General features: G+C 40.9%; 1 protein-coding gene across 1 annotated transcript; it reads right to left on the bottom strand.

The window, feature by feature from the left end:
• Positions 1-4185: 4185 nt before the first annotated feature.
• On the bottom strand, positions 4186-11255 carry LOC127211274 (arylacetamide deacetylase-like 4). The gene is made up of 4 exons (XM_051171097.1): positions 11172-11255; positions 8810-9026; positions 7216-7279; positions 4186-5013 (listed from the first exon to the last, which is right to left on the bottom strand). The coding sequence occupies exons 1-4, from the start codon at positions 11253-11255 to the stop codon at positions 4239-4241; spliced, it is 1140 nt and encodes a 379-aa protein (XP_051027054.1). The 3' UTR covers positions 4186-4238.
• Between the last annotated feature and the right edge of the window lie 1044 nt (positions 11256-12299).

Here is a 12299-nt window from a genome sequence, read left to right as displayed (position 1 = left end):
TGTTCCCATTTACCCTGGCCAGATGGCCTTGCCAGGCCACAGAGGAAGACGTTATAGGTAGTACAGAGGACACTGGATAAGCTGAGGTCAGATGTTAGGGGAGGATGGCTCCCCTTGCTAATGACCAGGGAAGGGGGATGCGGGAGGGGATGGGATTGGGAGGCGATGAAGGATAGGGCTTCAATCGGGATGCAAAGCATTCAAACTGCAGAACTAGCAGGTAACTAATATTGCTAATCCCAAAAGAAATATATAAATAATGATGATGATGATGATGATGATGATGATGATAATAATAATAATAATAATAAAGATGATGATGAGCATCAAAGAACCTCCTTATGGAGTTGGCTTCAAATGTGGTAAACGAGCACTGGGGAAAATGTCCTTGTTTTGACCACTGACAATATTCTGCCTGAAAACAGGCAAGCTTGGATGCAGGCAGAGTCGACTCCAAACTCTGCTAAGGCAGAATAAGCAAGTCCTCAATAGTTCCTGCTCGTCAAATATGTATGTCAGATATATTGAGCCAGAACGCTGAAGATGATGCTCCAACATTATAGAGAGTAATGGATGACTGTTCCGTCAGCAAACTGTATTTCTCATTTTTTTCTATTTGGAAGCTGCTAACCTTCACTCCTTGTTTACACGCGTAATTAATTTTATTCCTTTTCGAGTCCCTGATGGGGTTGAAGACCAAATAGTTTAGTCTTACAATTAAGCTTAGTTGTTTAGGGGCTAAGATGCTTTTAAGTCTAGATAGGTGTTTTAAGTTGGTAGAGAGGAGATATGATAGATATTGATTTACACTCAGAATTTTAGACTCACAAAGATAAGAAAGATATTTTCTTCTTCAAGGTTGCCAAATACAAATAGTCAAAACACTATGAGTGTAGCATTAATATAATTCCTGATTGTTTTGTGGTTCTTCTTCCTGTGTTTATCTTATTTTATATATGTGTAATAATATAAACGTATATGTAGAAATATTATTAAAATAATAAAAAAATTTAAGAAAGAAATTATAACTCTAGACTGAAAAGTATTAAAGATTATAAACTAATCTTTCTTTGGCTCTGATATGTCTCTTCACAAGAAGCTAAAATAAAACAAATTTGTCTCTGGCCAAAAAAAAAAAAAAAACCAAAAAAACCCAAAAAACTGTATTCTAAGCAAAATATGACCAAAGAAACCACCAACTAGGAAAAAAAGATATAAAAAGTCACAAATAAAAAATATTTTTTTGTTAGAAAAGGTTAAAGAGAAAAAGAAATACTGGATGATGAAAGACTGTGGTGGAATAGATTTTTGTCCTAATGTTAAAGGATTGTCCCAAAAATGGAAGCAGAAAGGCACGAGGCCCAAACTTCAAAGTTTAATAATGCAGTAAGCCCAGGTGTGGTGTCACACACCTTTAATCCCAGGACTTGGGAAACATAGGCAGGCAGATCTCTGCAAGATTCAGGTCAGCCTGATCTACAGAGCTAGTTCCAAAAGAGCCAGGGCTCCACACAGAGAAACCTTGTTTTGAGAAACCAAAAATAATGGGATAGCAATTGAGTTGTAATCTGAATAAATTAATAAAATAAAGAAATAGAAAAAATAAATATCATAAAGGAATAATAAAAAAGAAAAACCAAAAATAAGTAAGTAAGTATAATAGACGGCCTGAGTGTGACACACAAAGACCTATAAGAGGTAAAATGTCAAGACAGAATGCATATGATTATGTTTACTAGAATTAAAGTTCTTTCTGTAACTTAAAGCCATCGACTACCAGATAGTTACTCCATCAGTCAGTTTACTTTAGACATTTGGAAGGAACTGAGAAAACAAACAGTGAACTCCAGGGGCCACAAACCAGCCTTTGAATTTGCTTTTTGGCGAATGGGTAAAAGAAATGAGTTGCATACAAACAATGGCATTTTCTTCAGCCATAAATGAAACTGGAGTCACAACAATTGCAAATGCTAACTGCAACATTTGCATTTCATTCATACAGATAATGATACTTCCATATAGACCTCTATCTTCTCCCTCCATATCCTCCGAATACTTCCATTACCAAAAGATAAGTACTTTGTTGTTGTTGTAAACCCAATTAGTGGTACAAATATGTACATGGATATAGGGCCATCAATTAGAGCATAGGAAAACTACTAGTGCCTACACTCTCAGAGAAGAGCTATCTGTCTATCAAGTAGCTATCAAATTGCCATCAGCTCCTTATAAAGGCTGGGACCAAAGATCATCCATCTATGTTGGAACACTTGGCTGGCTTAGTATTTTGTGGGGTTTGAGTGGGTAACAACAGCTGGCATGAGTTTATGAGCACTGTCATTGTGTTGTGTCAATAAGACTATGTCTTACAGTACATCATTCTCCAGATCTTCATTATTTATGCCTCTTCTTCCAGGATAATCCTGTGAGTCTTCATTACTGAGACAGGGTCTCTCTGTGTAGTCCTGGCTATCCTGGAACTTACTCTGTAGACCAGGCTGGCCTCAAACTCGGAGATCCACCTTACTCTGCCTCCTGAGTGCTTATGGTAAAGGCATATAAGCAGAGGAAGTTCAAAAGACCAGAGTGCCAATAGAGATCTGGACAGAAAAGGATGTGGCTATGAGTTATCCAGTAAGACTTGAACTAGTGCCTTCTTATGTCATATTCTTACCAAATATGTGGCTATGTTTTACCTACGTCCTAAATATCTAAGTGATGCTTGATTTAAAACTAATAGACTGGAGCTAGGTGTGGTGGTTTATGTCTTTAATCCCAGCATTCAGGAGTCAGAGACAGGTGGATATTTGTGGGTTCGAAGACGATTCTGTCTACATCAAGAGCTCCAGGCTAGCTAGGGCAACATAGTGATATCTGTTCATAGTGCTTTGTCGTTTTGAGTCACTTGACTCTGATGCTGCAAGGTGGTACTGTAGCCATGTTCATTTTATAGATGTGAAAGGGGGTACTCAAGATGTCAAGCACCTCACAACGATGGCATAAACAATGAGTGGGAACACAAGATGTGACACAAGATGTCTAGATTCAATGTCCTCTCGCTGAACCACATGTCCATATGACACATGTCTTATGACACCTTGGACACTTCATTGGATTTGGAGACCAGTTTACTGCCTGAGCACATGGTACTTCTGTCCTCGTCTTTTCCATCTATGATCACCATTGTCATTCTAGCCCTCTCTGCCATGTTCAATTAAGTGAAGTTTGACAAGACTGTTTGTTGTTTAGGGGGCTTTTTTTGTTTCTTGTTTGTTTAGTTGGTTGGTTGGTTTTTAGTTTTTCAACACAAGGTTTCTCTGTGTTGACTTGGATGGCCTGGACTTGCTTTGTAGACGAGGGTGGCCCTGAACTCATGATCCACCTGACTCTGTTTCCTTGAGGGGTAGAATAAAAGGCTAGTTTTGTTTGTGTATATAGTTGTTTGTTTTTTCCTTTAGTTATTCCTTTCTAGAGGTGAGGAAACAGGTGCATGTTGTTGAATTTTAACTGACCATCAATTCTTTGTGGAATGTTTTCCCACCTTATTACAAGAGATTTTGCCCAAATGAATATATAATACATTAGCAAAGAGCTGTGATTCTGAGAACATATCTCATAACAGATTGTGATCTGAGTTAGGAATTCCATGGAAAATGTGATCCCAGGGGAAAACTCATGGCATCCCAAAACTCACTCATCCCTATTCATTGATTTCTCCTCTACTTCCACTTCTTGAATGCTCCCAATGACACCATGCCAAATCAGCACAAGAGTCACAATATTAGGAGGGTGTCTATGAAACTACATTCCTCAGAACAGATTGAAGCAATTGTCACAAATGGAGTACAAGTGATGTTGGGACTTAGGTCTCAGGAAATACAATAACAAAAAGAACCTTTCTCCATATCATTATTTATAGGATTTAACCAGTGATGATGTGACCGGATAATGGCATGCACTGTACACAACCACTTGGTGAAGGCTTTCAGACAATATGAAAGATACTCTTTTCCACTTTGACATTTATTTCAAGTGAATGAGGCAGTAGAAAATGTTGCTGGTTAAAACACTGGATGTTGTTGGTTCTAGAAAGACTAACAACTCTTGCTTCCACCTAGCCTTTCCTTCTTGGATCAGGCATGGCTTCAGCATCTTCTTAGCCAATAAAACCAAGCCAGGAAAGAAGTCACAGAGCAGGCAGTTCTCACCTTCTTCCACACCCAAGAACAAAGTGACTGTCATATGTCATTTATATAACTAACTAGAGCAATTACAATTTTTATGGAGCAGGGGAAAGAGAAAGGATGCTTATCAAACAACACTATGCATCCATGAAAGCCATCCTCCACATGGTACCAGGTCACAGGGACCCCCTGGTCCTCCAAGCGCTTCTTGTAGAGCAAGGCATGATCGCGGAGGGGGCCATACTCACAGCTCACCAGGAACGCCTTTGGAAGCTGAGCAATGATCTTGTCATCTACTAGGAGAGGTGACATCTCTGCTTCTAAAATATGCTTGGTTTCTAGATATGCAGCCTCATTGAAAGGTCCTGGAAACTCAGGCAGAAGGTTTTTGCTCTTAAACCTTCCGGGGATGTTATCAGAGCCGATCCATTTCCTGTACTTCTTCCAGATGTCTGGGGGTATGCAAGTGCCATTAATTATTGCATCTTTCCAGGACAAGTCAATGTCCAGGTACTTACAGAAAGCCATCATGAGTATGTCTTTGGTGAGTAATGGGACGTTTTGGTGTTGCTGGTGTGAAGGTAAGAGTAAATTTAAAGCCTGTATACCTGGAGTAATAAGCACCTGAGCACAGATCTGGGGGAGACTTGGGAAGCTGAGCAAGGCCTGGATGACAACGGCCACAGCCCCACCTCCAATACTTTCTCCGCAGACTACCACTCGGGAGGGGTCTACCCCATAGGTTTTTAAGCCCTTCATGAAGTGAATGGAGGCATTCAGGCAGTCTTTAGAAAGAGAAGGGTGATGGTGGTCAGGAAGCTTGTGGTACCTAAAAAAAAATAAATAAATAAACAACAAACAAATAAATAAAATTCAGCACAATGATATACACATGGGCCACTGGAGTCCATTGGAACAGCATCCTCTACTTTCATATGAAAAAATAAAAGAACCTGATTAAATCCTCAAATTTACCATAGCAAGGAAAGATGCCTATTTTTTCCCTATGTGGAACATGAGTAACCTACCAGACTCAGAGAAGCCAGGGTTCTCTATTCCAGTGCACGATTCTCTATTCCAACCCACCTTATGCTTCCCATAGATTACTGAGGCCCACGAAGGATCAGGAAGCCTTAGAATACAGGAAAACCAGCAAATATCCAGAGATGGTGATTGGAGTTCTGCTGGTTCCACTGAGATACATAAGGGTTTGGGATCTACCTGATGTTTCAAGCATCCATAGAGCATTGACAAAGCCACTGTTCTTATATTTTTATATCAATAATATGGACTATTAATAAAACATAATAATAACAATAATAAAATAAGTGTTTAATGTAAGTGTATCATCTACTGTTTATTTTCTTGGAAATGAATGAAAGTGTTAGGGGATGGGACAATTGAAATCCCAAACTGAAAATTCTAAGGTTCTTCTCCAGTGCACTGTGTGATCTGAGAAAATCACTATTACACAGGCAGCCATCTGGACTATCCTTATGCCAGTACTTGTCAGTTTGAAGAACATGTTTACCTCGAGAAACCTACAAGCTACATAACAACAGCAGCCACTTGCTGATAAGGCACTCTAGCTCTTACACTTGCAACCCACCCACTACTTCAAACAGATTTCTCCAGACTTTCTCTGTCACCATCCCACTAAGACCCTGGTAACACAGAAGAGAGGATGTTAAGCTGGCCATAGGAAGGAGAGTGACAAAATTCTCATGGATGCGATGATCTAGTTACAGGCATGAAGGGCATGGTGGCAGTGGTGATAGCAGGAGCAGAAGAATTCCATCAGGCCCAGAAGCAAGAGAATACCATATTGTGACACCAGTGGTGTCAGAGGGACAAAGAGCATTGGGCACCCTGGCAGTGGGAATTGTTAGTCCTTAGAAGAAGCTAGAATCCTTAACAACACAGAAACTACAAAGTGACCTAGAAGCATCAGAAGTGATGGTCAAAAGTTGCAGCAGAGATAAGAAGTGAAGACACATTGGCAACAATTGCAGCAGGAGACAACAGCAGGCAATAAAGGAGACAGGCAGCAGTAGCTACAGTGTGAGAAATGAAAACAACAGAAGCAGTAACTGCTGCCCTAAGGGCCAAGGGCTTTGCACAGCCTTCCCTGGGAACTAGAACATAGGTGTTGTAAAGGTCGGGAAAGCAGTGACTTCACAGATGCACAAAGGAGTGGTGACACTCAGCCTCATTGGGTTAAAAGTCCCATTATCAGAAGCAAGAATTAGGGCGGTGACTCCAGAGTTGGCACCTGTTGTGGCTCCTAGTTCTCTGATGCCACCATTTATTTCAGAGGCCAAGGGATATGAAGCCATAAAGGACCTAGGAAGAACTCAACACCTATGCCCAATTTCCATCCTGATGGAAGGAAAGGGCCCAAGGGATATGATTGATAGCACCACTGTATGCCAATAGAAGCACAGAGACTTCATTTAGGTCCAAGGTACATTGCTTCCAGGAAGGGAAGAGCAGGAAGGGGAAAGAAAATGAGAAAAGGGGAAGTGAGGGAAAGACAGGAAGGAGTCCAGGAGGAGGGGCTGAGGGTGGAGAGAGAGGTATGTAGAGGGATGGCTGAGTATATATGGGTGCTAGTTTCAGCAGCTTAGTTCACAACAGCCCTCTGGCAGTCCCAATCTGTGTGTATCTTAGAAAGTGTTCTTTTGACATTAATAAATTTAATGTTGCAAACAGGATGTCAAGGGTCAATTCTTATTTTAAACTACCTGAGTTCCTTCACCCCATGGTGTGCCCTTCCTAGTTCTATACTATATGTCGCTATAACTAAACTACAGTGTTGTCGTCCTTCTGTCACAGTTTACCAATGTACTTCCAAAGAATAGATACATTTCTATGCTTACATTGTGTTGAAAGTACCATAGCCTTGTTAATGGGAGTATGCTCAAGAGACTATCTGAAATCAGAAACCTTTCTGGGGCCTAGATTCACCAAAATCTGAACTTCAAAATGTACTGGCACACAAATAGTATACCAACAGTCTCAGGCCACTCACCCCACTGACAGCACCACAGAATCCGTCTCCTGGGCCAGGAAGCTGCACAGGTTGTGGTAAAAGTCTGCAAAAGAAACCCAGGGGTTAATCAGTGTGACAAGAGCCCAGCATTGTCTGCTACAGTTTCAGGAATAGCAGCTGTTGTGCTGGACATGATAATGACATACTCTCTATGGTCCTCTGAGGTGACTTTAGCCAGCTTTGCCTAGGCAAGTCCAGACATCATTCCTAAGTTCCTGACTATCAAGATTTTGTTGGAACATGTGGTTCACCTTCTATAGCATTGAATTTGATGCAGTGTAGATAAATAGGGACTTGCAATGATTGGAGATCTGAAATGGACATTGCTAGGGTTCTGTGTGTTTGCAGAGAAAGCCTTGGAGTGTCACTATACTCGTAGATTTGCATTTATGAGAAATAAATGATGATCAGTTCGAATGTTTATTCTGGTAGACAGGTCTATCTAGATCAATGCACATCTTGGTCCTATTTGGGTGCAATTTTGTGTGACACTGAGATTATAAACACTGAATCACTTTGCATTCAACCCTGTGTTACCCACATCTGAAAGTACCTCCTCATCTGTTTTTGCCTGCATAGGCTAGTCTCCCCTTTGACATTCGGGTCCCTAAGTTTGTGGACTGTTTTTTTTTTCTTGTCTTCTGGTATGTCTCTAATTCTTGGTGAGGGCCTGGATCCAAGATGATGTTCAGTAAATATCTACTGAGCATTTCTTGCTTAAGATTTGAAAATTGAGTAGAAGGTGGCAGCTTGAAGAAGAGGGCTTCAAGAGCTGATGCCAGTGTAGAGTGAATAAGGACAGTGAAGAGCTGGATAAGGGTAGGTAACACAGACAGGTTACACTTAGATTTAACTTATGAATGAGATAGAGCATCTTGGTGACATCTTCAGAACTGCTCTGGCTACCTCAATCACCAGAAGGCCAGTAAGATACCCTCATTCCAGAAGTGATGTCTTTTGAGTCTGCACAAGCAGCAAGTACAGAAGAACAAGTGAGTATCCCAGGATCCTGTTGTGTGGAGAAGTTCACAGGCTACAGCATGGCAAGAGAAAGAGTAGACATGAGTGTCCAGGTGGAAGATGTGGCCAAGGACTCAGGAGAGACTAGAGTGCTCCACTGATAAATACTGGCTTCTTCTTGTGGGGGGAGATGATGGAACTGATGGATGATAATACTTGTAGAAAGGAAATAATTTTTGTGTACAGAGATGATGCAGTGATCAAGAATGGATGGGTTTTCAACACTGTGGTCCAGCAGGGCTGTGGGAAGCACACGGACTTGGGACAGATGGGAATAGCCAGTGCTGTGAGTGGAAAAGAAAGGGAAATGCCACACCTAGTGCTAGGAGAACTCCAGTGGACATTACTGCACAAACCTGGACTAAGAGCAATGTATTATACAGGGGATGTGGATGTTTCAACCAATTGAATCATATGAATTCTAGGCCCTCAATCCATTCTTCCTAAAAATTCTTTCCAACTTCTATTTGCTTTGACTCCTTCTCAAGAAATCTTCATAGATTCCACCTGTCATGAGGACTTTCCACTCCCAACCAGCCCAGAATCTACTCACCTAGGCTACCACATATGGTTCCCCCTCCATGGTAGAAAATAATGCCTCTCCGGAGTTTCGAGGACACTGCCTTGGGCTGGAAGAGTCTCACAGGGATTGTCCCAAATTTCATGTTGGTCACCACCAAGTTATGGTTCTTCTTTACGACTGTTACATCATGCATAAACTGGATAAACTTTAACATGAAGCAAATTTTCAGTTTCTCTAATATATCCTCCTGTAGGAGAAAGGAAGAAAAAGAATATAATTATGATAAATTAGGAGAAGTGGGAGATGGAGAAGAGCAAGATGAAGAAGAGGAGGAGGAAGAGGAAGAAGAAGAAGAGTGAGGCATAGGAGAATCAATATGGTAAACATATAGATGCTGCAGCCACTGCAGCATAACTAAATTGAGTTGGCCATGTTCTGACTCCTGCATACACAATGGACTCGTGTGGTGAAAACTGGCTGTGGATTATGCTTAGGGAGAAGGTGGGTTTTCATGGTTTCTACAGAAAACATCTATATCAGATAATGATGTGTTCATGATTTGACTATTTGTCTCAACCAAGATTCATGTTGAAATGTTATTGATGTTGTGTTCAGATGGCCTTTTCACAAGATATATATATATATACACCCAAATATAACGTCACATGGTCACAGTCACCTGAGTTTCAACAGAAGTGACTTAGAGGAGAAGGAAGAGTCTCTTCAACAATGGCTCAGGGAAAGCTGTATATCCTCATGTTGATGATTGATCCTAGATGCCTATTTCATTCTGTCTAAGAAAAGTCCAGTGGGTCAAAGTCTGTACTGTAGGACCTGAAACTCTGAAAGTGTTAGAAGAATCAATGGGGGAAACACTTAAAGATATAAGCATAGGTAAAGAATTACTGCAGAAGGCTCCAGATTCTCTGGGAATAAGGCCAACTATTGACAACTGAAATTAGAAGGATTCCATATACAAAGAAACAGTTTTCATTGATTTAAGGTTCAACCAATAGAATGGAAAACAATATTACTTGGTGATTCCTTTGATGAAGGATCCAACTTCTAGGTGATAAAATGAATACATTACCAAAAGATAAAGTAGAAATGTCCAATAAACCTCCCGTCTTATTTTCATGTTTTTGTTTCTGTGATAAGAAACTTGACTACAATTAACTTGGTGGCGGGGTGGTGGTGGTGGTGGTGGTGGTGGTTTATTTGGTTTACAAGTTACAGTTCATCGTCATTAAGGGAAACCTAGGCAGGTACACAAGACAGGAACGTAGAGGCAGGAAGTGTAAGAGACTGTTTACTGGCTTGCCCCTCCCACATGGCTTACTCAGCCAGTTACTCAAGGAAGGTCCCACTACATGGACTGGCCCTTCCAGAGTTTTTAAAAAGACATGTCTGTGATAGTGGAACACAAGGGGAAATTATATCATTATAATCTCAAAAATAAAAGAAATATTTTAATTTAAAATATATGTCTTTTCCCGGGTGGTGGTGGCACACACCTTTAATCCCAGCACTTGAGAGGCAAAGGCAGTCAGATCTCTGTGAGTTCGAGGCTAGCCTGGTCTACAAAGCAAGTCCAGTCCAGTCAAGGCTACACAGAGAAACCTTGTCTAAAAAAAACAGGGGTTTTCTGTGTGTATGTATGCATGTGTGTGTATGTGTGTGTATGTGTGTGTGTGTGTGTGTGTGTGTGTGTGTGTATCCTTTAAGTGGTGATTATGTGATACTCTCATGTGTAGATAAAGACTTTCGTGGATGAGATGAGATAGATATCCCTAGAGATTTCCTTGAGTTGATTTATTGGTTGAGAAACTAGAAAAATCTTGTATCCTGAGCAAAACGGACATGAGCTAAAGGCTGAGGCACCTGCCAGTTAACTGAAAAAACACAGGACACCATCATTTGTCATGGAGGTTCACCCTCCATCATTTGGGGATGGGAAAGTGATATCTGTTGAAGTGATCTAAGGATGGGGTCAGGGATTATGTGGAATTACCCATAGAGAAGTCTTACTAATGACCTTCCCAGCCCCAGGCCAGCCCCAGGTCTTGGTTAAACGTATTTGTTTTAGTTCAGAGTCCAGTAGGGTGGCTCATCATTCTAGGAAAGAGCTCCCAAAAGAAAACCTCAAATGATTATTTTTATCTTTGAGTTTTAAGAGAGTTTACCCTACAAGGTGTAGATTACATGCCTCCCACCAAGAGTGCAAAGCCTCTGCTGAGCCACCCTAGACCTTTGACAGTTCAGTTATGAACCCCCTCAAATTTAAAGGCACCATTTGGTGGCACAAGTTGCTTCTATTCCTTCTCCCATCAAAAGCAGATTGACTACAACATTTTCCATGATGCCTCCCATTTTCCATGGGAGTCTTTATTACCTGCACAAAGATACATGGCTCCATGCTCTCATCCTTTGTAATGATAGCTGCGTGTTCCTTAAAAATCTGCACTATACTTGCCATATTTACTTAGAAATTTCCTCATACTTCATTGTAAAATATAATCAGCCATACCACCCAATGAGATGTCACTGATGACAAAGATGACATTCTATTCCTCTCTTGGCCTCTGCCTTTAAAATAACAAATAGTTGTTTGAGAATATTGAACAACATGTGATGCTAAGCTAAGACTCATATTTTTTAAAACCATCTATATACATTATAGATTTGCACTGTTTTGTGTGGCTGTGATTTTTCAGAGATTTATTCTTTCCACAACTGTGGACCAAGAATGATGCTACAGGCTACTAGGAGTGTAGTGTTTCTGGGGAACATGGTTATCTGAGCCCCTCACTTGTCATTCCAGAGCTCTAAGATCTCCTGTAATCCAAGAAATCATTGGCACAAAGGAATAAATGAGGTGTTAAGGCCAGGAGGTTTCATTGTTCCAGTAGGTGTGGTCCATTGTAGGCAAAAATTTCAACAAGTAACTTTTTAAAAGTTACAGTCCAAATCCTATGATTCCTTACCATATGTCATGTAATATGTCTATCAGCTACACTAGACAGAGGATGTTCTCTGACCTGAAGATGAAGACACTACCATGCTCAGAGATTAAGCAAAGGTCTCTTGCAGCCAATGAGGACAGAACAGAAACACCTAGCTAACTGCTTGGATGTAGCTGCTTCTCACCCCTCTCACCTCCACCTCCTCTTTTGCAGCTGCCCTCTGAGGTAATCACTTATGAACTGTTTGGCTACTACAGGTCTCTAGCCAAGGTCAGGACATTACATTATTCAAATCACTTACATCTCACACAAAGCCAAACTTTCTTTCTGAACCTACTGTACCTGTGGACAGACCCTGGTACATATCTTCAATCAACAACAAAGGCAAGTTCAGAGTCAAGCCATGCCAAGGCAGCCATGCCAAAAGGCTGGATACATGTATCAAAATACAGATGATATGATGAGCAAAGGCTCCTGCTGAGAAATAGTCTGTGGCTTCAAGATGTTCACAAGTATGCAGCAAAAAAATCCTACAAGCAAGTCAGTGGAAGGAAGTG

This window comes from Acomys russatus, chromosome 29 (genome assembly GCF_903995435.1).
Source record: "Acomys russatus chromosome 29, mAcoRus1.1, whole genome shotgun sequence".
Lineage (NCBI taxonomy): Eukaryota > Metazoa > Chordata > Mammalia > Rodentia > Muridae > Acomys > Acomys russatus.
The sequence above is the reverse complement of the archived record's forward strand: the minus strand, read 5'-3'. Positions and strand labels throughout refer to the sequence as shown.

What these genes read in the sequence shown, in the direction of transcription:
- LOC127211274 (XM_051171097.1), bottom strand. Translation starts at nt 11,255, where the DNA reads ATGGCAAGTATAGTGCAGATTTTTAAGGAACACGCAGCTATCATTACA. An exon ending in AACCATATGTGGTAGCCTAG is followed by an intron (nt 7,280 to 8,809) that starts GTGAGTAGATTC and finishes TTTCTTTTGCAG; the next exon opens with ACTTTTACCACAACCTGTGC. An exon ending in TCTGTGGTGCTGTCAGTGGG is followed by an intron (nt 5,014 to 7,215) that starts GTGAGTGGCCTG and finishes ATTTTTTTTTAG; the next exon opens with GTACCACAAGCTTCCTGACC.